This window comes from Tachypleus tridentatus, chromosome 10, assembly GCF_004210375.1.
Source record: "Tachypleus tridentatus isolate NWPU-2018 chromosome 10, ASM421037v1, whole genome shotgun sequence".
NCBI lineage: Eukaryota > Metazoa > Arthropoda > Merostomata > Xiphosura > Limulidae > Tachypleus > Tachypleus tridentatus.
The window spans coordinates 160,185,135-160,210,831 of NC_134834.1; the positions used below are offsets into that span (position 1 = coordinate 160,185,135).

General features: G+C 34.8%; 1 protein-coding gene across 1 annotated transcript in view; it reads right to left on the bottom strand.

The window, feature by feature from the left end:
• Positions 1–24,579, bottom strand: part of LOC143230770 (uncharacterized) — a 228,158-nt gene extending 203,579 nt beyond the window's left edge. The window contains exon 1 of the mRNA XM_076464895.1: positions 19,507–24,579. Within this exon, the coding sequence (XP_076321010.1) occupies positions 19,507–23,958 (4,452 nt within the window). The 5' untranslated portion in view covers positions 23,959–24,579. The remainder of the gene's footprint in view (positions 1–19,506) is intronic.
• Between the last annotated feature and the right edge of the window lie 1,118 nt (positions 24,580–25,697).

The window sequence follows — 25,697 nt, forward strand, 5'->3', positions numbered from 1 at the left end:
TCCTTTTTAGGTCCAGATACGATTGTAGAGTTAAATCATTAAACGAGTAACAATAATTATTATTCAAACAACATACAGCATGAGATATATTGACAGTGCGTAATGTCCAGAATTATCTCAAGCAACAGAATGTAACAAAGAACACGGGGAAGACGAAAACATGACTGCCAATGTCGTGTTTCGCGTGAGGAATACATCCCAACCTTATGATAAGTATCGTAACAAAATCTGTCAGTATGAGAAAATAGAGAAGCACTGACATTTTAAGTATGTTTTAAAACCAGAGGAATATTCTTATATCAGAAGTCAGTCATAAGGTGAAGATTTTTAGGGTTCGTGAGTACGGTAAGTAAGGAACTCTTCGACGGCAAACTATTCAAATAATATAAAAACTTGTTTATTTGAGCTTAATAATAAATCTATTATTATTCAAACAACATGTGCAACACCCCGAAGCTCCTTAGTAATTGAAAACAAATTAGACAGAAACTTAATTTGCCCAAAAATATAGTTGGAAAATTATTGCCTATAGCATTGTAGGCCTAGTGATCTTCAAAGGAAACCCAAAACTCGAAAGCTTTTGAACAGTTCACTATTCTTCTATGAAAGAATAAATTCTAGGCCTAAGATAAGAGTACAACTTGCGTTTAATACTATTCAGTAGTTTTACTTTTCATTGGTGTTTTATGCTATATTTACAGGTTTAAGAGACAACGACAAGAACGAGTATCAATAAGTGAGGAAAACAAAGCAAGATAGACCTAACTCGATATATAAAATGGTATTTTATAATAAAAAAATATCTTAAAATATAGTTGTATCCCTTTCATATTTTTTCCATACTCGAATAGCGACTGTTGACTATTCTTCCGGCCAGCCGAACAAATAGCATCCTGACCGGATAGTCGGTCAAATAGCAACAGTCTTCACTGTATCCATCGTAAATCGCACAATTTTTAAGTGTTACAGTACGACTCACACACAAATATATAGTATATAGAACACAGTTGTATTAAAAATTTTAGACAAAACTACAAACAGGGTTATCTGCGCATGGCCGTCTTGAAAGCGATAGACAAGATCAAGGCAGCGACCTCAAAATGTTGAATGTGTTTCTAAGGTAAAAGAACGATAACCATAAATCCATAGATTCAGAGTAGGGCGTGCTGCCCTTACAGAAAGGTACAACTATGCTAACTTTCAGTTCTTTCAATAACGTGAAGGTGAAAAACAATTTTAACTCATTGTACGTCAAAAAGGGCGTTTTCAAACCAAGTATAAAACAGGTAGCTAAACATGTAAGCGTCATTTTGGCCCGGGATGTCCAGATGGGTTAAAGCGTTCGACTCGTAATCTGAGGGTCGCGGGTTCGAATCCCCGTCACACCAAATATGCTTCCCATTTTAGCTATGGGGACGTTATAATGGTACAGTCAATCCCACTATTTGTTGGTAAAAGAGTAGCCCAAGAGTTGGCGGTGGGTAGTGATAACTAGCTGCCTTCCCTCTAGTCTTACACTGCTAAATTAGGGACGACCAGCGCAGATAGAACTCGTGTATTGTGCGAAATTCAAAAACAAACAAGCAAACGTCATTTTACAGGTATTGAAGAAGCACGAAAAAATAAAATCACAAGACCAGATGCAGTTTTAGGTGTATTATGTTGAGCCAAAAATGAGGATTCACACCTAAAAATCTTCATCATTCACATTCTAACAGTGAGAGATAGGCAAGAAATATGAGATGTGGATTATTTTAGTAGCATGCTATCCTCTGGGGTTTTTCAACAAACATGTTATACAGACAGAATCAATCAAGATTTTAAAATCCTCATTAGATTCTCGAATGTCTGTTTCACACCTGATCTCTGACTCTTAGACCACCAATCATCGGTCTTGTTCGTTTACAGCTGAGCAACGCGGCTAGATCTGTGGCAGTCTATGAACCAAATCTCGTGACTCGAAAACTTGAGGTTTTGATCTCCTGCTAATCACAAGCCGCGCGCGTTCCTCACGTGCAGTTAAGCCAAAGTAGTAGTACAATAACGTAGATCTGTGGAAGAGTCAAGGTCACAAAGTAACAGCAAAGAAAAAAAAAAAACTCAACTTTTTTAAAACTGGAAATATTTAAGAATTTTCTATAAATGAAAAACAGTTTCATCTACGTCTTTTTTTTTTTGCCAAAAACCGACGACGACAAGACCACAAGTTACAGGTTTTTTTCAGTCCAACAGCAAAAACTCTTTTTACGAGGTTACTTCTTAATTACTACATTGAATTAGATGTTAGTATTGTTTCTCGTTCCTCTATTGTTTTGACTCTTTATGTTCTGGAAGTTCACTAATTTAAACAAGTTAGAAAAAACTTTCCATTTAAAAATCAGTGTTAGTTAGTTAGTTAGTTATCACCATTAGATTCCATCTAGGAACATAGGGCCGCAATCGCTTGCGGATTCTTCAACAAGTATTTAAGTGAGTAGGTTGTTAGCCCACTGCACCGAGCCGTCCCTAATTTAGCAACGTAAGACTAGAGGGAAGGCAGCTAGTTATCACCACTCACCGCCCACTCTTGGGCTACTCTTTTACCAACGAATAGTGGGATTGACCGTAACATTATAACGCTCCCACGTCTAGGAGGGCGAGCACGTTTGGCGCGACGCGGGCGCGAACCCGCGACCTTCGAATTACAAGTCGCACTCCTTACACGCTAGGCCATGCCAGGCCGTAGAAAGCAGCGTAATTTTCCTCAAAAAGAAAAGCTTATAAAAACATGCTGGCAAAAATTGAGAATGTGTGGTACATAAAGAGACCAACAACCTTTTTTGGGGTAAGAAAAAAGAGTTAACTGATTTAACATAAATCAAATTGATTGAGTTAAATCACGAGAAAGCGCCCTTTTATAGTTTTAATGACACCAACTTAAATATTAAATACAGTATTCCATCTATGACTTAAAAAATACGCAATATGAATTTTAAAAAGTCCTAAAATTTCGAGTTTCAAATTAACGTATTATGTTTTTGTGCATCCCTAAGTTATTTGGTGTAGGGTTCCAGGTAATAGTAATACTAAATGTCTATTGTTCGTTGATTAATATTTTAATCGAAAATCAATAGCAATCTAATTATTTTATTTCTTTGCTTGTTTTTTGTTTATTTTGGAATTTCGCGCAAAGCTACACGAGATCCATCTACATTAGCCGTCCCTACTTTTGCAGCGTAAGACTAGAAGGAAGGCAACTAGTCATGATCACTCACCGCCAACTGTTGGGCTACTCTATTACCAACGAATAGTGGGATTGACCCTCACATTATAACCTCCCCACTGCTGAAAGGGCGAGCATGTTTGGTGCGACGGGGATTCGAACCCACGATCCTCAGATTACGAGTCGAATGCCTTAACCCACCTGGCCATGCCGAGCTTCATTTCTCTGAGACAGAGTGCACATAAATAAAGGCAGTAAGTACAACATCTTGTACTACCATAAAATGCCCATATTCCGGTGTGAGACTCAAGCGCTCCATCAGAATACACAGAAACCTCAATGCACCGATCAACCTCCTCTAATTATCCCCAATTATTTCTGTAACTACCTTAAGAAGGGGATACCTAAAAACAAACCCTATTAAAATACCCACCCGTAGTACAGTACGTGAGCATGTTTACCACTTTTGGTTCCGTTAGTTTATGAGTAATGATATAATGTAATATGGCTCCCCCCGCAGGATCCTGCGGGGGTGAGGACAGAAATTCAAAATCCGATGCCGAATATGGGTGCAGGGATCCTGAAAACCTATTCCTATACCTCCTCCATCATGTGTGTAACCCTCCGCGTCTGTTTTAGGCCCTTTTGTTAATGGTTCCCAAATAAGGATAGGGGCTACGCCATGTAGATAAGGACGCCCCCAGGCCACTCTTACTCCGCCTGCCAAGTTTTGTTCTGCTAGAACTATTGTATAAGCTCGTGTATAAATAAATGCACGAGCACACAGCGTAAATTAATATTGGATTTACTTCTTTTTTATCTGCGCTATACTCATCGCGATGGTTGAACCACAAATTTTAGCGTTATAAGCTCTCGAAGTTACAGTTACGTTATATATATGTATAACAGACTATTAATTAGAGCGACATTAGTTAATCGTTTAATTATAAATTTAAATGAATCCAACTTTACTAAAATTGATTTTTTTTACCTATATAGCTAAATAACACACACACATATATATATAAATGGTTCATAATCGAAACAATGTGAAAAGGTCATTCAACTATATACGAATGCTTTATTTCAGTGATATGCGACATTTTCGATTTCTTTTTTAAATTACTGGTTGACTTTTAAGAAGAAAAAGTGCAAATAACAATTCCGAAATGTTATAATTAATTTATTTCAAAATGTAGCAGCAAAACACTATGATAGATCTTGTAATACGTCAGTCTGTTGCTTGTGTGAATAAAACACAAGTGACAGCGTTTTATTAATTACTTTCAACTGTAGGCACTTCTCAACTACTGGTATCTTATTTTTCAAAACTATTTTTAAGGCATAAATATTTAGGATTTTACTTTGCTTACATGTTTTATAAATATAAATAAATACCTGTGTTCACATATACAGATAAAAACATAAACATACTGACACGTTTTCTTTTCTTGCAATGCTTTTCTGTGATGTCCTAGAAACCAAAATAGCTTTTATTTTTAGTAAATGTTTTATCTCGTATATTATCTATCATTCCTTGCTTTTTTTCTTAGTTTCATGTTGTACTTAAACGCCCTTTTTATATACTTTTAAGATAATCCAATAATTTTCAGTAGGCAAGTCAGTCAACTATGGTCACTATTCATTCCACTGTCCCTCTCCCAGCTCAAACTTTCGATTTACTTTTTCGAAGACCGGTTTAAAAGTCACACACAACTACTCTACGTCCACTTTTCGGAGCTTAGAAGTAGCTTTTCAACAGTAACGTAGTCGGTTCCACACCAACGTGAACAATAGAAACACGCGCGAGGGCACAAAGAACCCGTGGAATGAAACAAGCGCACCTCGCCTTCTTGTCTAAAGCAGCAGATCTCTGGTCTTCCAAACTCCTCAAGGGTCTAAAAATATATTGTAGAAAGAGACCTGAAATAACAGATTCATTTCACACAACTCTGCGACTCAATATAAAGCTTCCTTCATTTCTTTATAACTCTACTAGAAAAAAAAAAAAATCCTACACACATGTCGTTGCTGTAAACCGGAACAAAGATACATGTTGTCAAAGGCTTATATGCAGTGCGTAAAATTCGTCAAACTGCCTGAAAGAATAATCGTCAAGAGCAAAACCCAAGGAAGCAAGACAAACGACTGCTTTGGGTCATTCGCATTCAGGGACCTCGCACTATGAGTTAAAACTACCACTTAGAATTATTTTTATTTTTCTCAAAAGTAAAATAAGCTATGTGATGTTTAACAACTTAAAATAACAGTTAGACAGCAAGTTTGAGCTTTAACTTTAAAAAAAACAACAGAAACACAGTGGAGAGATAGGTCCCCTATATGACCTGACTGTCCTGTTGCGTGGAACTCTGTGTTCAAAAAAGTATATTTTGATTTTATGTTAGCAAAATAAATCCTATTTAAAACTCTTTACATACTGACAGTATCATGGCTATAAAGTTAGATTTAACTAAACGAACAAAAGAAAGTGTCTATCATGTAATTAAGCCGTTCACGACCGAAATATTAGGCAAATATTTCTCTAAACTGCTGTAATTGTGTACTTATAAAACTAAGAGTGGGGATCAGATTATTAAAATACATAATTATTTATGTAGGCTAACAGGGCTGTAATTTAAAGATATAAACATGTCACGCGTCAACATCCGCGTCATTCTGTTTTACTTTTATTGTTGTTTGTTTTCAATAAGCTTTCGCCCACTTTCTGTCTGCTTGCCTAATGACAGCTACTAGGTCATTTATTTGAAAAGGCTTCTTTTCTACTAGTAAAATTTTATACACGCTTAGTTGGGCTTGTGTTTTAGGCTAGGTGTATAGTTAAATGTCCATTGCTATGCATTGTGTATACAGATAGATAATTTAGTTCCACAGGAACTATAAATGCCTACTATATTCCCAAATAAATTTCCACACAATCTCCAGCTGCAGCTTAACATTTTATATCCCGAATTAATGTGATCAACTATTCAATAGCTACAATAAATCATCATGTACCGTATCAGTTAAGTACAGCTACGTTTATTATCATTACAATGTATAAAGTTAGCTACCATATCAAGTAATCCCTTGTCCATAGTTGAAAACAAAAAAGGAAGCAAACAAAATATAAAAAAATTGAGAATTTAAAAACCTATAAATGAGAATCGTACAAAAGTAATGAAACAAAGCTGTATATATTCTAAACATTATTTACGCAAACTACAAATCTATATTTTGAGTCCTGCTAAATGTCATTCTATGTAACAGCATGGAGTCAAACAGGAGTTTGTAGTTTGAGTAAATTATGTCCACAGTATCTCACGCCCTGTTTCTTTACTTTTTGTGCGATCTCTATTTGCAGATTTTGAAATTCCCAATTTTGTATTTATCTTGCTAATGAATAGCCAAATAAGGGTTCAGTTTCATTCACATAGTGCTTCTCGAAGGTTTATTTTCACTCACCAGAAAACAGAATCGTCGAAGTTTTGCCTACTTTTAGCTAACAATATCCAGTTTCTCCATCAGTAAGCGCTTCAATAACACGTTGTATATGATGTTTGTAATATTCTGTATATGTCAAGTTTGAAAATATGATATGTGTAAAGAGGCTACGACCTCTTTCAGCTGTGTTACGTTCAATCCTTTTGTTTTATGGCATTTTTACTTTTGGGTCACAACCTTTGGTAAACCCTGAATTTTCAGCTCCTCAAAGACTTGGTATATATATATATAAGAACATTTGCAATACCCGACTTTCAAGAGAGTGCAATATGTATGTTTCCTCACCCCAAAAAGCGTAAACATAAAATGTCAAAGTGTTTCATAAAGAAATACTATCATATATTAAACATTATAAATATAGTATTGAAAACTGATAGCTGATATTATTTTCATAAACCTTGCCGAAATTACTGCCAGTCAATCCTTTTTTAAATTATTTTTAACAGTAAATGACATTTTATGAAAAGCGAACACGATTTCCACTTAATCCTCATAACACGTTTTGTACGCACCTGAAAATTAGTAAATAATTTGAACCACAACCTACGACGAAAAGCTTTTTTCGAACTTTTCAAATACTTCGCAAGTTAATTTAGCTTAAGTTATTCTTCAAATACAGTATATAATTTAGGTATTTTGTGCTAACACTAACTTCTTTATTCTTTTCGGTACATAATGTGCGAGTTTTTCCAAAGCGCCCTCAGTTAGGAAGTCAAAATACACAACAACTCAATCAACGCAGCATAAAAAAAAAAAAAAAAAAACACAACAGTTTCTTTTGCAAAACACTCTGGCGTTGTTAATGTTGTAAGTATTCATACCAGTGTATTTAACAAATATTTTATGTACGTTTTTATAAATACATATTTTATGTTTGAATATTTTCATTTAATATTCCCTTCCATTCCAGTGTGTTGTGTGTTTATTGTGTACATTTGTTTCATCGGGTATCCGAATCGTCACCCAGTGGTACAATGGAACGTCTGCAGACTCGTAACGCTAAAAACCGAGTTTCGATACTCGATGTGGGGAGAACCTTTCATGTATCTTTGTGCTTAATTACAAACAAATGATCCGGATTTTGATCTTTTTTATGCCATATTTCAATAATTAAATATCACATAATTTGTTGATCCTCTATAGAAAAATAACTTAGGGAAATAAAAAGAAACAACACTTTATGTAATAACATAGAAATGTGTTTTAGTCATTTATTTTCATAGAAAGCACTGCTATAAATGAACAGGAATTCTCGAGTTTATTTGCTTGATCTTTTGCGTGGGTACGGTAGAACGTGCTTGTGTTCCATTAACCTTAGTGTGAAATATGCCGAATTCCTAATATATCAGGCGGGAAAGAGTAATGTTCCTTCCCCTAGTCCCACATAACTAGCTATAGACATCCAACCCACTTCGATAAAATTCAACTACCGATGTGTGTTTATTAGGGTAGGAGGGAAGTCCTTGGTTTTTCTGATACTTGAAATCCTCAAAAAAACCAGTTTCCCCGAAGACTAAAGCATGCTTTTACAGAAAATCTCTACGTATAATATATTTCACTACAGTCGAATCAGGAAATGTCTGAAATTATCGTTTTACGTTAAAGTTTTCAAACGAACGTACATACAGGCATTACATATACGTCTACTTTGCTACCTAAAGGCGATAGATACTTATGTGTAACTGAATTACGACGTGGTCAAAATGGGGTGTTGATTAGAACATAGCATGACTGGGAATGTATTACATAGCATGACATGCTATATATGTATATATATATATCATGATTACGTACCTGCTTCACTATATGTCCATCTAGAACATGAACACTGTTTTTCTACGGATTCAAATAAAGGCGAAGGTGTTGAAACTGGAAACGCGATGCACACAAGAGTTCTTAAACCGGTTTATTGCTGTTCTAGTAGTCAATGCACGCTCATCATATTTGTATAAAAATAACCAGGGGTTGAACAGTGAGTTAAATATAAAGTTCCATATTCCATTACTATTTTTACTTTTACGATAAAATAAACACATTTCTATATTAGTGTCGCCCACCTACATCGTGAGAGTGAAGTCTCGCCAGTTTTGATTCGATATTGAAATTGAAAAAAGAAATGTTGTGAAAGAAAACAATGCAAAAAGACAGAATAAAAGACAACAAAAAACCTGATACTTTTTAAGTACTTTGTCAGACAAAACAAGTGCTTATGTGTGAAACTGCTTGGATAAATGTTATTTTGATATTGGTAAACCCTATTTATATATATATATAAATAAATGCATGTATATCCAAGCAAAAATTAAATGATTTACTATCATACTGAAGTGAATCGTATGAAATGGAAACGTAATACAAGCAAGGTTGTACAGAACTTCTCAAGATATTTGTTTGTTTTGAATTTCGCGCAAAGCTACACGAGAGCTATCTGCGCTAGCCGTCCCTAATTTAGCAGTGTAAGACTAGAGGGAAGACAGCTAGTCATCACCACCCACCGCCAACTCTTGGCCTACTCTTTTACCAACAATTAATGGGATTGACCATCACATTATAACGCGCCAACGGTTGAAAGGGCAAGCATGTTTGGTGTGACGGGGATTCGAACTCGCGATCCTCGGATTACGAGTCGACCACCCTAACCACCTAGCCATGCCGGGCCTTACTACTGTTTATGTAAAATGACAACCTGAGTGCACATTAGGCCTACGTCTGTAATAACGTTTACGTTCAACATTCAGAATGTCGAGCCGAAACTAATGCGACAATAACCTAGATAAATATGACAAATTAGATATAAATATTAAAATAGCTTTGAAACCAAAAATGAAAATCTTATCTAAAACATTTTAAAGGCTTATTCAAAGCTGCTTTGAAAGATACATTTTCATTTTAATTAAATTTAATCAAGCTAAAAAATTAATTTAATAACTATTCGTTTATATAATATTATAATATTAAAAACTAATAACCACAAATTATTATTCTCTCCTTTCCTGCCTCCCAGTGGCACAACCGTATGTCTCCGTACTTATAACGTTTGAATCTGGGTTTCGATATCTATGGTAGGCAGAGCACAGATAACCCATTATGTAGCTTTGTGTTTAATTACAAACCAAAACTCTGTCCTCCATCTCTTTTAAAACAAGTTTTTAGTCTGAATGCTCGTCATTTAACAGAAAGTTTTAACCAAAGTTTTGCTATTAATATTTTTTGTTATTCAATATAATACCTTTTAGTTAAAGGTTAAATTACGATGTTTGTCTGCCTGTATCAAATGCAAAAGTATTTATTAAATTTTTGTTCTCTATGACAATTAAATATCATCAAGCATTGCCCCCTCTATATGGCAATATGAGAAAAGATAAGAAAAAGGCTTATATCCATTAGGCATGTTAAAATACATGCACACATGATGGCAGCACGTAAACGACTATAGTTAAAGTTACCTTCCGCTATCTCTCGGACTATCGCGTTCATCTTATAATCTGCTACTACCAATGTAAATACGTGTTATCCGGTTTCATTGTCCGGACGATTATAGCTTTCGCAATTTTGCACGCTGTTATAGCTACTGGTTTCCCAGGTCAAAGGTTAAGATACGTAAATAATTTCTGGAACTATTTGTATCTACAAGTTTCTTAACCAGTAAGAATTACATAGTTTACTTGAAATGCATTTTTCAGGTTAAGTTTTGTAAAGCTTTAGAACTGTTGTTACGTTGTCCTTTTATAGCAGCCACATCAGAACTAAAGAATCCCTATCAATGTTTGTCCAAACGTAATCCAAGCGTTTCATAGTACTTACCGGTCCCTCTATCCGAAAAATAAGCAAATAAATCAATGAAAGAGGTTTCTCAAATATATAAATAAATTGACCCTTTAGTTGTTTCAAAATATTCGCGCTACGCTACCCAAAGGGCTATCTTCGCCTAACCATCAGTAATTTTGAGGCGATAAGACTTGAATAAAGGCAACTAATCAACAGTATTTACCATTAACTCTTAACCAACTCATCTGATAGAATAGTGGGACTTGACTGTCACTCTTATCGAGCTCCCACGGCCCCAAAATGCAGAGCACGATTTTGCATCAATTTCAATCGTGCAACGTAATTTCGAGGACACACTTACTCCACTGCACTAAGGCCACGCCCGATTCATATAATCTTTTATTTATTTTTTTACATGTTCTAAAGATAAGTTATCTCTATTCAATCTGTCCAACGAGCCAAAGTTCGAGACAACAAGTATTACTGTGCAAGTCTAATAGTTAATCGTAATGGCCTACTTAAAACATTACGATCAGGGGTTATTCATATTCTATATATTACTACACATGCACGACGCCAACGCCTCTGAGTGTTTCTCAAACGAATTGCGAATAAATTAATTTTGATTTTAATATACGTCCAGCAAAAGAAAAGATTATATACACACACGATAAATATCAGTGTTGCAGTCGAACACAAAAACGCACTTCGGTATAATATGTTAAAGGATAGTTTTAGGAGAGTAACCCCAAGAAGGGGTAGTGAAAAAGTCTGCAGGCTAATTAACACAAATATTTAAAAAAAAAGTGCCCATACACGTACGCAAACCGAAAGTTCTGTACACGCCTGGCTATAAGCAAACAGACGACTGGTGTAGTTTCGGGTTGCTTATATCAAGCTCCACGCAAGCGCAAGAGTCAAGTTAACCCAGTGTCTTGTGTAATTAGTTTCCGTTTTGAAGAGCACCAGATGCAGCGTTTCTTCTCCACCCACACGCAATGAAACGACGGCTTCCAGTTCTTGTACCGAAACGTAAACAGAACCAAGCTTCCCAGTCTTCGCAGAATTATATCATACAACTAGATGATGAAACATACACTTGTCCAGTGACTCCTTACCCTTGTGCATTCGACAGACAAGCAAAATCTTTGTAAAAGAACTTAAGATCGTTAGGAGCGTATGACCTCATAATGTTGTATCTTAATTTAACTTATTGAATTAATTATTTTACAATGAACTACGAAAGAAAACAATTTTCACCTCTTCTTAACAAGTACTCCCCGGTGAGTCAACTGTAAGTATAACAAGTTACAGCGTTAAGGGTTAATATTTGATTCTCCGCGGTGAAGAGAGCGCCTATTTTAGCTTTGGGCTAAACCAATGGACAGACACACCTAGTCCATTGTTTCTCAAAATTTGAAAATTTTAAGACACCTTTTCTTTTCTTTTGTTTCTTCCCATCTGGATATTTTTTCTTCTTTTTAATGTGCGGACGATCATAAGTTGATTTTTACAATTAATACTCAGACTGCACTGAATAATTATTTTTCATTTCTAAACATTCTTTTTTACTTGAAACTATTTATTTATTCGTGGAAATTATCTGTTTTTCTTTGTTTTCGTGCAAATCTACAGAATAAGCTATCTTCGCTGTGTTCACCACATGGATCGAACCTTGGATGTTAGCATCACAAGTCCTGAAGCTTACCACTGAGACGCCTGTTATTGTTATTTATCGTGAAAATTTTAACCCTATTTCTTTTCTGTATCTCAATCCATGAATTAGTGAACAATTTAAACAGTATGGAGTCTCGAATTACAAAATATGATGTTTATAAAATAAAGCCCAACGTGGTGAAGTGGTTAAGGCGCTCGACTCGTAATCTGAGGGTCACGGGTTCGAATACCCGTCACACCAAACATGCTTGCCCTTTCAGCCGTGGGGGCATTATAATGTGACGGTCAATCCCACTATTCGTTGGTAAAAGATTAGCCCAAGTGTTGGCGGTGGGTGGTGATGACTAGCTGCCTTCCCTCTAGTCTCACACTGCTAAATTAGGGACGACCAGCGCAGATATCCCTCGTGTAGCTTTGCGCGAAATTAAAAAATAAACAAGTATAAAATAAAATGAAAATGGACTATCTGTGCTCTGCCCACCACGGGTATCGAAACCCGGTTTTTAGTGTGTAAGTCCACAGACACTGTGTCACTGGGGGCATATAAAAGAAAACACAGTAAATGAAAACTTATATATCTGCTACTTATGTACTAAAAATATTCCACGCACAATTTTTTAAAATACACATTTCAATGTTTTCTAGATTTATTAATTAATGTTAAAGGTAATGGATGACGTATATTATAATCCTATTAATTCATACCAGTGTCCGAACTTTTACAGGAATTATCCAAACACACTAACAAATACTTCCGTTAGTTTAACAATATAATCTCTAACCTAAAAGCTGGAGAACAGGGATCACTGAATAAAGATTTTTATTTAAAGCATTCATTATATAGATAATATAAATCAGATGTTTCAGTTCAGCTAGAACTGGAAATAATATCTACATTAAATAACTCGTATATTTCAATTCATCTGGTAGCTGTAAATAATAATAATTGCTCAAAGCTATATCCTTCGTTATTATAAAACGTTCTTCTGTTAAATTCCATGTTATGTCCAACAAGAATCAGAGAAACATATTTATTTTAGAATAAACTGTGCCAGTTATTCAAATAATCATTTCGAGATTTCAATTAAAAGTCCTGTAAGAAACCATTTTGTCTGCACTAAAAATACTTTCATTCTCGTTATGTTTAGTGTTCTAATTGTCTTTTTATCCTGTTTGGGATAAATTAATGCACATTACCTTTAAATTTTCTGTAATTTTAGTAAAATTACTTGGGTTTTAGCTTGCAAAGATATATTTGTAGAGGGAACTGAAAATATATGTTTACGAATACGTAAATATCACATAATGCATCCAAGCATCAACCTCTTCCTTGCCACAAAGTACACATTTTGATACTTATGTGATAAAAAAAGAAAAACTGCAATAATTGTTTAACGTTTTCTCTCTTTTGCATTTTTGCTGAAAAATATAAAAAATAACTTATGAAATGTATTTTATTAATTATTTTAAGGTCACTTGAATACAATATTATTTATACAATAAATAATGCTTTAGGATATGAGAAATTGCGAAAATCAGGTCATTTTGGATTGTAGGTGCAGTTTTTAACTACATTTATTCTAATATTTATTATGTGCTGAACACATTTTTGGTTTCTTTGTTATTGTTTTATTTTTTAAGTAAATATAGTGTGAATTTTACAGAATTTTTTTAATTTCATTAAAGAACTAACTTGTCTGAAGAGTAACATAAGATGGTAAGAAACTGCAAAAAGAAAATGTAAAGTTAATGATGAAAGATGAACAATGAACAGTATAATGAAATGTGATTCTGTAAAGTGATAAAAATATCATATTTGATCTGAATAAGCAGAGTACATTTATATTGATTTAACGTGAGAGAAAAGTAACACATAGAAAAAAAATTCCAAATTATACGATATACTAAAGGGCGTGATCCTTTCTAAGTTATTACTTCCTTACTCTTAAAATACGCATTTCTACCATCCATCTTTTAATAGAAACCAACAATTCAAACCTAACAATAAGGTTAGTGTAAGGATGAAATATTAAAAACAGTTTTAACTACGTTTTGACAATTACAAGTTAAATGAAATCAATGCATAATATAATGGGGGCATTAAACGTGATTCGACGCAGTAACATATACAAATTTACATAATCTTACAGGGAGTGATTTCACTATTAACAATTACACGTTAAACTTTATAATAAAAAAGAACCAGTCTTTGTTTGTGTGCGTATGTGACCGCCATAGCTCCAAAAGGAAATAACCAAGAGACCTGAAATTTGCACACGTAAGGGGGTTCTAGGAGGGTGTTATTTTTTTAGATTTGACTCAAAAACCTTTGACCAATTTTTGTCCTATAGCCCTTAAGCCCCGTATTTTTTTTTCTAACCCTCACTTATTAAATGAACAATATGTGGAAGTTTTATGCTAAGCACTGTTAAAAAAGAATAAAATAGTAAAAAAAAATCTGCTAAAAGTGGCCAAAAATGGACATATTTTACCATAAACGAACAATATTCAATAAGTTTCACAACCAAACATTTCTCAGTCAGTCAAAGGCAACAAAGAGTGATATAAAGGCAACAGGACTTCCCAGGACCCATGGAACAGATCCTCAGAATACTGGAAAAGGTTTAAGCAGATAAAGTTCGGGAAATTACATCAAACAAGGCGGTTAAGAATTCTGTAGCATGCAAAGATAATAGACTTGAAAACATTCAATTTTTCCAAGCATTCATATAACCCGAGGCATTGAATTGCACACGTAGACTCGGAAAATAAAGTTTATTTTACAAAATTTAAATATATAATTTTGCATTTTCTCTTTATTAAATTCAGCAAGTGGTATCAGCAACAGAGCTGGCCAAAGAGATGGTAAAAAAAAACCTAGAAAATATAATTGAATGATTTCCCATTAGTGTTAGTGTGTTTTTTGTTTTGTTTTGTTTTTAATTTCGCTCGAAGCTACTCGAGGGCTATCTGCGCTAGCCGTTCCTAATTTAGCAGTGTAAGACTAGAGGAAAGGCAGCTAGTCATCATCACCCACCGCCAACTCTCTTGGGCTACTCTTTTACTAACGAATAGTGGGGTTGACCGTCACATTATAACGCCCCCACAGCTAAAAGGGCGAGCATGTTTGGCGCGACGGTGATGGAGTGTTAGTGAAGAAAGAGAAAATAATAAAAATTTAGAATCTAAAAGTTAAATTTAATAATATTGCTTTCAAAATCTTGAATTAAAACTACGATTGGGAAAATTCAAACAAAACATTGGGAAAATATTGATGATTCTACAGTAAAAAAAAGGAAAAAAAGTCAGAATAAAAGTATATACTTTAAAAAATAAGGCTTTAATAATTTATAAATTTGGGAAATTATATCAAACAGAACAGTTAACAAATACTGGCACATACAAAAGATTCAACCATCAATAGAGGAAGAAAAATACAAATCTGAAATTAAAATAAAGATATAAAAAGTTGAATTGAAGGAAGGCAACAAATAACTGGAAGAAAAATATGAATCAGAGAACATTGGAGAATGGAAATAATTCAAATAAAAACACGGCAGGTTATATTAATAGCATAGTAGAATTGAATTAAGTTTGGGAAATGACAACAGACAAATAACTTTATAAATTAGCGCATTGGGATAGAATTAAAATAATGAAGACGCATGAGGGGACTTCAAAATTCCGCAGCGGAACATGGCTATCTTATGCTATTATACATTACCAACACGCTTTGAGTAAGTTTGACGTACTTCTCAATGTGTGTTTTGTTTGTTTTTACTTAGTTCGAAAATTTCCCGTCCGTTGCTAAATTAATAGAAAGAACAACAAATTAGTTGATTCAGTGAAATGTAATCTGCATTGAAGATTAAGGACATATTTCAAAAGTTCACGTCAGTTGTGACGCCACAACGCCCAAGTGTCTTTACAGTTGCTGTTTATTACCTACTGCAAGACGTTGTGGGAAGAGGTTTGCCAACGAAATTCTGATACAATGTGTGAAAATAAAGGAAATTCAAATTAAAGCATAATATAGTAAATACGAAATTAATGAAGAGACAGACGAAGCACGTGATTTTATTATTACTATGCCAATCATTAGGCCTAGCCAATAGTTTTTAAAGTTTAGACCAAAGAGGATTCAGTAAAGAAACCTTAGCTTATGCTAAAGGGGTTGAACTTTACATTATTATCTAATTATTTTCGTTAACGATACACTTTTAATCAATAAGATAAGCGTTTACTGTGGAGTTTTAAAACTGATAAAACATTTCTTTATTTCGTGAAATAGCATTTATACTATTCATAATATACATATTAATAGCTTTAAAATAAAAGCTCACAGCACAGATAACGAGTTTTTTATCTCTAAAAGGAATGAATTCTAAGGGCCTAAACATATTCGGTAAAGATACAAAAATCGCATATTATGTTCAGCATATTTATTTGGGCTGTTATCATTTTGAGTATGTGTGGCTCTTTGAGAAAATGGAGTTCCATTCCAAATCTCAGATGAAGAAGAATAATTATCAATCCTCATAAAGAGTGATATCATACTTCTTATTTCATTGCATCATGTTCCGATGTATTAGTTCTTACAGTGTTGTTAGAGAAACTAACTAATCAATCGATTGTTGGCCCATTAAAGACTGTAATTCTTTTCAAACTCAGAAGCTCAATAATACCCAGTAATTTCGCAATCAGTAATGCTATGTCCTTGGTTATATCTACCACACCATGATTAAACAAAAACTTTCCTCTCCTATTAAAATTTTAAACTGAGACACTAACAGTAGAAAATGCCTGTTGAGTACATTACACGTGATGACATCTTATCAGGATCATCGAGACAGCACAAGCAGTCAGACAACAATGACAGCATATATCATACAAGAGCAACAAAAACGTGGCCGATCTCTCACTATGAAAAACCCCCCAGATGGCGTGACAGGTTTATCGAGATCTCTTGTTATGGTAACTTTCATTATAGCAAGCCAACGAGTAAAGCGTTGATTCTATTTTTACAACAAAACAAATATAAAAAGTAATAAATTACTGTGTGTCTGGGTTCCCTGAAATACAGATCATGGATTTCTAGCAAAGAATCTCTTTCTAGAATGAAAAGTGACAGTTACATATACTAAAAAAAGCTAGTAATAACAACATTAAGTATGGAAGTTTGCAATATCAGTGAGAGTTATTATATCAAATGTAATTAGTTGGAGACTAACAACAGTTAATGGAAATATATGAATTATAAATACTTGAAAAACAATAGCCAGAGTTGGCATGGAACTCAAACAACAGTATGACGTATTATCTACAATGACGTCATAGTTAAGGTTTTTTTCCTCTTATTTGATGATATTGTAAGCCAAAAGACGACGAAGTTTTGGAATTAATAGGCCTAATAGCACTCAGTGATAAAACCTATATTACATTGCAATTTTTTTTTCAATTTATTAAAGCAAATGCATTATTACGATGAAAACTATCAAAGTATTAGAATCCAATAGGCTTAAAAGATGTGAAGTAAATCATGTAACCTACAAATATTTTTTCCTTAATCAGTTATATAAAAACAGCACTTCAGACCTATCTCTTGTATCCCACAAGTTAATGCTCCGCCTTCAAAAAACATCCGCAGTTTTCACACGATCTTTATCAAAACGTTTTAGGCCAAATGTATTATTGTTACACAGCAGTCACTGTGTTTTACAGCAATTTGTAATTATAAGAAAGAAATTCTACAGCCCCGAAACTACCAAAGCCAATAGAGACTAAGGGCAGAAAAAAGCCACCTCGAAACATAACAAAAAATAAAAAACAGTAATATCTTAAGAGTACGAAGACCGTACAGCATTATTTGCTGTAAACACTCCGCCGAAAAGGCCTTTCGCTTTATATACGACTTCCTGAAGCTGGCTGATTTACAAAATTCAGAAGTCGTTAGTGTTAGCTGCATTTATATTGTTCAAAACTACGTACAAAAAATGTTCAATCACATAAACATAATTTAAGACCAGACTGTTTACTTTTTCCCACACTCACACCCATCATATCAAAAGATATGAAACAGATGTAATATACATAAGTAAACAGACTGTGTTAATGTTGCCCATTTCTATAGCATATTTTATTCTACAATAGAATGAGTAAGTCAACATAAACATTCACTACCTTTACATAAAGTTCTGGGATTAAATACTAGGAACTGTCTTGTTCTTCTTAGTTCTAATTGTGACAAACAAAGAAAACCATGTTGTCTAAACTTTCGTGTGTGTTTTTTTATAATTACACTATTTAATTATCAAATATCATGTTACAAATAAGTAATCACTGGAAATTCTCTTCTTTGTTCTCTTTACGGTCATATTGCTTAATTTAAACCACAGGTTTATGTCCTCTTCTTCAATACTCACATTTTATAAACTGCATATGCATTTTATTTTCAATCATCGAAATACATCATTGCAACGTCATTCTGTTGTCATGGTAATATTATTAGATTAAAAGATTTACAATTACTGTCGAAATCGCCTTTTTGCGTGTGAGGATTATTCAAGATAAGTTTATTTAATTTTAATTATTTTTTTTTACATTTAAGGATTATACAATGATTTGAATAAACGTTTTCTGCATAAGACCTTATTAGTAAAAATATAAGTATTTTCTTTCAGAGAATACAATAATAGGGACTTATCAAAGTACGGTAAATAAATACAATTTTAACCTCTTTTTGGTTTCCCTGCTGGTACAACAGTAAGTCTATGGGTTTATAACGCTAACATCCTGTATGTGTGGATAATGAAATACTTCACCTAGTGTTTATGTCATACCCTAAGATCCAGCATCTATCCTGTTGGTGACATAACCTTACATGTAGTATTTACATGTGTAGTTAATAGCATACCATTGTGTCTAATCAGATAATTGTATACTGTTTACAACCAGCATCTATATGTGTCACGACACAGCGAAACATTTAAAGTTTCTAACGTTACTACCAGTGCAAATATTCACATATCCCTACTGTTTTTTTAATATAGCCGTACTCTTCTTGCAAGGATTGTACAACTAACACAGGATAAGTAAGTTTGTAATTTTGATAACTGCTATATCATAAAATGACGCTTTGTAGAGAGGTATACATCATTATACCAATAATCCTCGAAAGATGGAGGTATAAAATAACAAACATTTTCTCTTATTCCATTTCAGCTTCGTCAGGTGAAGGGGTGTCCCTGTAACCTTAAACTACGTATAACATCAGGTCCTGGTCTATATATATATATTATTATAATATTTCAGTGCAATTTTTAACAATCACTTTAAAAATAACAACGTTATACACTCACTTGGTGTCTTTTTATAGATCTTGCTCTCGCCAACTCAGACTGCTTCGTAAGTTCGTAGACCAAAACATCTTCTTCCTGATTCCACAAATTACAGTTGTCTTCGGATATTTGCAAATCGGAAATGCTCTGCGACAAGTTGGGGTCTGAAGAAGATGTAGTAACTGGGGGTGGAGATAATAAATGAGAAACTTCACTGTCACTTTGTACAAAAGGGATGTTAGCACTGATTTTTCGCCTTGGGACATTGACTTCAGGAGGCGTCGATCTTTTAAGGTCCGTATCATCCAAGGACTGGCTAATAGGGAAGCTGTTGGGTCGAGAGCGAATCTCAGAAAGAGACCGAAAGTCATCGTTATTTTTCTCTTCACTTATCTCTTGCAAGAAACTAAGATCTTCGGAAAAGTTTGGTTTCTGTTTCTCTCCAGATTTTCTCATTTCTTCTTCTAACATCTCACCATAAGGTCCTCTAAGACGTTTCTTAGAATACCTTCTTTGTTGCTGAGGACTCTTGGTCATGAGTCTTTCTTTGTCTATCTCGAAGTCTAGTCCTGATAAACTAGGTTGGGGAGAAGGACACTGGGCAAAAAATCCAGGACTTTGACTGGTTTGACCGTGCATAATATTTGAAAGCGCAGTGTTTGAATCATCATTAACTGACTCTTTTATCTCCAACCTTAATCCACGTTGTTGTGATCCTTCAGAATTGTCAAAATCGTATAGTTTGGGTTCACTGTTACACGTGGTGATTATTTCAGGTAAATGAACATTCATACCAGTATTTTCTCTACTAGGATCACTATGATACTTTTTCTTTAAAGCTTTTACATTTCTATCTTCTATAGTTAAACGGTTTGATTCTCCTGTAACCTTTTCTAGAATGTCTCGATATGTTTCGTCCCGGATATTTTCGCCGTGGCTAAAATGACTGTCTGCTAGAGACAGGTCACTAGTTTGCCGCAGAGCATCTTCATTTATCGGCGAACTCAGACCTTGGGACATCTTTAAAGATTTTAAGCCATTGCTGTCAACAGAAGTATATTCCAGTTCGTCTTCTGACACGGAACTTCGTCGCTGAGGCGGATATGTCAAAAGCCTGCCATTACTTGATTTGGTTTCATGAAGACCTAATTTAAACCCAACTGTATGGCCTCTGAAACCCTTTCTTCGTTTTCTAGTTTCACTAGGCAAAGAACGGGTTCCAAGCCCAACTCCAACGTACGTATTAGGTCCATCACGAATGCATGATACAGAAGACTTGGAGTCACGAGATTTGGGGTTAGTTGTAGTAACGGAACTGTACTCATGAGAATAGGATGGGCAGTCAGAATCAGGTACTAGACCTTCATCTACTGCCGAGTCTACAACAGAATCCACTGACAAATCAGATTTACTCAATTCCAAACTCGGAGGTGTAAGGGTGTTGTCTTGTACAGATTTACTTTTTGTGGTGGGGTTTTTGTCTGACAGGCTAGAAAATTGTGTAATTCTTTTTCTTGGCAGTGTTGCTGATTCTCTAAAGAGTGAACTGAAGCCTTGAGTTGAATCTTTGCTAGAAGAATCATTAGTCAACTTATAACTACCTTCTGGAGTGACATCCACATGTGAAAAAGATGAACTTCTGTTCACTAGAGGTGACTTTGTTCCCGAGGTTCCACTCGACTCGGAATCTTTAACCAACTTGAAAGTTGGTGAGGCAGGTGCAGTAGATGGAGATTGGGGTTTCAGTTTCTCAGTCAGCTGTTTTAATTTTGAATTCCCATTTTTGTGTGGGGAAATTGAAATTGACTTAGGAGACTCACTTTGGCTCATCATATTAACTGGGTTATGAGATGGATTATTGTATTGGAGTTTTGGTGCCCCTTGAAGTTGGCTACTTTCAATTATTCGTGATTTTAAGGTGTTAAAATGAAAATTCCTAATATCTTCACCAATATTCCGAGTTAAGTTTTTATCTGTGATTTGATCTGTGTTATCCAATGTCTTGTATAAACTTTTCAAATTATCAGATTTTGGATTAAGATCACCAGCATTATATTGCTCAAGAGACTGACGTTGAGAATTATAAACATTATTACTGGCCAGTACAGAGGTGCTTCTTTGAAATATCTTACTAATGTCTTTCGTAGGTTTAACTTCTGTTAAACTTCCATGAAAACTCTTAGTTGTTTCATTATATTTGTTAAGAAATAAATTATCGCGGTGGGAGTCCTTATAATTGCTATCGTTCTCCGGACTTTCTCCAGGCGGCAAGGATATTTTTGGTTCAGTTTGAAGGTCCTCTTCACCTCTACCACGTCTAAATTTAGAGAAATCTAGTCCAGCTAAAATGTTTCTTATCTGAGTGATATCTTTTGTTCCAATATAACCATCATCAATGTCATTTTGTGAAAAACTAGTCAAAAGCTCATGCCTGTTACCCTCACTTCCACGTCGCAAACCTCTCTTCCTACCAAGTGTTAGGTAAGCAGGTAAGTCAGGCTTCGACCTTACCTGAAAGTTAGCTCTAGGAGCAAGAGGAGTAGAAGGCAGAGACCTTGATGCCTGGGACGTGTTTAGTTCTGTTGGAGAAGGTAGGACTTTCGTAAGAGTAGTGATATGAAAATTTGGCACTAGGTGAACTTTTGATGCTTTGTCTTTGACTTTGTTGCTGAAGGTATGATACTTGCCAGTTTTTGCTCTACTATTCATCTTAGTCTCAAAGGGAAACATCAATGCATCTTTTCCTTGCTGAATAAACGTTTTACTGTTAACATTATCATAGTCATTGAATCTACTATTGTAATCTGATCCGTCGGTTCTGTAGTCGCCGAATTTGGATCTAATAAATTCTGGTGTGAATGATAAGTCTAACTCAGAACATTCACAATGAAAATCATGCGGCACCTTCGAAATATTTTGGTCTATCTGATGTTTTAAACAGCCTTTGAGGTTTGCGTTAGAGAAATCTTTGGGCAAGCTGAAATTACAGTTAAAATCATTATCACAAGTGGTCTCAGCATTTGAATGACAGAAAAGAGAAGACGTACAACCTTTATCACGTTTACAGGAGCAATTAGACGACTTTGTTGTCTCCTGTTGAAATGTAGTGCCTGATGAAAAGGTTGAATCACTAACTTGTCGTTTTATATCACCAGATCTCTTTGCATGCAAATCAATGCACTGGAAATCTCCCTGATCTTTGGTATTTTCAGAACTTATCTCAGCACTAGTAATGTCAAATTCGTTACAGATTTTTTCCAGAGATCTCAGTATATCATCCAAAGGTGATTGTTTTGCCTGAATAGAAACATCAGCGACGGACTTCTGTTCACTAGAACTCGAGACCGAGTTAACTTCTCTTGAATGAGAAGGTAATTTATCAAGAGCAGATGACTGTCTAAAGATAGATTCTCTATTCCCAGCCCCTGCTTCTTCACCAGACCTCTCGTTGGGTTCAGATTTAGAAACATATGTAGTCTCGCAAGCAGAGTCCTTAAACGTTTTACAAACTTCCTCTCCAGAGAAGGGACGTTCGAGAGTACAGTTCTCACGCGTTGGTGCTATTACTTTTAATTCACCATCTTCAACACAGCTCTTATTTTTTAGATTGATTTGATTCAATTCGCTTTTATTTTCGTGATCAGGTACACTGTCTTGAATACTGGTGCATGCATTAATTTGTTTAGGTACTTCTTGAGAATCGTTAATATGTAGAGTAAAGCTTACCCGGTACGATGTTTGGCTATCTTCGGAAATAGCTCTCAGGTTGTCACACACATTTTGATCTACTGCTTGCTGGTTAAAAACTTGATTTCCATTCACAAATCCATTCTCATTGCGACAGGTACTAATTGCAGAGGATGTTTGGGGCTTACGTTTCTCACAACTTTCACTCAATTCAACATCTTTCTTTAGTTCTACACTGGGGCACAAAGTGAAGTTCTGTTTATCAGGACATCTTCCAGTCTGTGGATCTGAGGAGCTCTCATAAGGCACAACTGAAGCATCTCTTTTCACAGTTTCCCGTCTCTGACTGAAAGGATTCACACAACCACACGCCTGTTGTTTCTGGTGATCTGCTATTTTAGGGTAGTTCGACCCACACACGCGGCAATGGGCCAAGTTCTGTTCCAAACACAACTCCGAGATAGCATCGTTTGTTGGCATAACTACCTTGGAAACACCCGTTATATTACTCCTAGTATCAACCTTGCTAAGCGGTACGTTTGTTAGGTAACTTTTGTGTTCCAACTCTGACGTTTCTTTGTGTCCATGGTTGTCTGTTTCATTTTTTATATCTTCTGATACCCCTATGATATTTTGTTGTGAGTTCATAGTTCCCCAGACAACTTTCTCCTTCCATTTTAATTGTCCGCTAACCTGTCCATCCGCTGCTGCTACCCGTGCATTTATTTCTCGAGCCCTCTCCTTAACCGAGATGGATGGCGAAACGACTTCTGGCTTCTCGGACATAGAGACTGAGAAGAATCATACTCCGATTTTACACAAAATGTTAGTAACATTAAAAATCCTTACCCAGTGAGGACAATGAACGTCTATTCGTTGCATTTCAATATTCAACCCATATTTTTTATAAAGTACTTCAAGTCTCACACATAATTTCTTTGGGTAACTAACATACATGAAACTCGTTTACCTTACAAGCTTGTACGTCTCATCAAAATTAAAATACTTTACTTTCAACTCACGAGAGCATAGTAGTTACATCCGCAAAATTCTTTGAGCTGGTGTTGAACGGCGGCAGGTTAACATAAGAGCTTGTTGTGTTGGAACACTTGTACTGTACACAAAGCTAAGTGCTGCGGAAATTTTTCTTGAGACGCAATAAATTGTCCTTCAATCGAAGCTGTACTGTAAGCGACAGATGAAACTGCGTTGCTATTGGTAACACAGTTTGAAGTGACTTCCCTTATTTCACTCGTTTTACTGGTCTTTCATCTAACAATGCAAATAAAACGGAATATCACAAAAATCAACCCAAACATACACACACACGCAACGAGGTCACCACAACCCTAACGTACAACCGTCCCTAAAACCTCCTGTTTAAACGCAGAATGACGATATACGAGCGTTTGAGCTATCAACAAGTGTCTGCAACTAGACGGCGCCACTTCACTGTTTTATGTTGTTTTTTTGTGTATTTTTTTTACAACGGTTAGTATACTCTTGAACTTATAAATTTAAAGTGCTTAAAACAAAAAACAATTATAGTGCATAAGTTCAAAACTTTTTTATTCTTAAAAACGTAATGCCTGTTAAGCTGCTCGAGTAACATTAAAAATTAAAATAGTTATAAAATAAAGAAATCGTTGTAATTTAAGATGTTTTTATACGTTGAAGTGAACACAGAAACGTCAAATGTGAACAAAACTAATATAACACTAACTTTGTACGTTTCTTTTATTTCACTAATATTTAAGGTTTTCGTATATAGTTTGAGCCACAGCATTTAGCATTTATAGTGATAAAAACAAAAACTATTAATTTATCATTGTGTCCTAGGCAAACATTATTTTAGGTTTGACAGTTATCATTTTTTTTCAATAACTAGAGTAAATTTATAGACATTAACAAATTCAGTCTTACAGCTAAGTTAGATTCCGAAAATCTGACATTTGAAACCTAACGCATTCATATTTTATAATTAAATTTTCAAAAATATCATGTTATGTTAATCTAAATGGAAAGTCTCTTAAACATAGTAGTGCCAGTACTAAATTTCTAGTAACACTGAAATAGCTGAAATTCAAATTGCATGTAAAGTTTCAATATTTTCAGACATTAGCATAAAAATTTGTTGTGGTTTCACTTAAGCCTATCTTCAATATAAACCCGATTACATAATTTAAACTACGAAGCATAAATAAAAAACGCCAGAAAATATCGTAATTCGTGGAACTCTAACCACAGAAACTAGTTTATTCACTAACTCGCGCAAAAAACTATCAAAATATTTTCACGAACTGTCAAATAGTCTCTTGTCCAGTTCCTTAATTACTTTGAACTCTGGCTAATCGATCCTTTTGAGTTCTGATTGTTTCTGACTCTCTCTGGATGCAAATTCACTTGAATTTTTAGTTACTAAGACCCTCATTCATTCACTAAAAGTAAATCAGTTATTAAATCTAGCTTCTTGCTCAAATCTTTTGTCACATCACCTATAAAGTTCTGGTTTCCAAGATATAAAT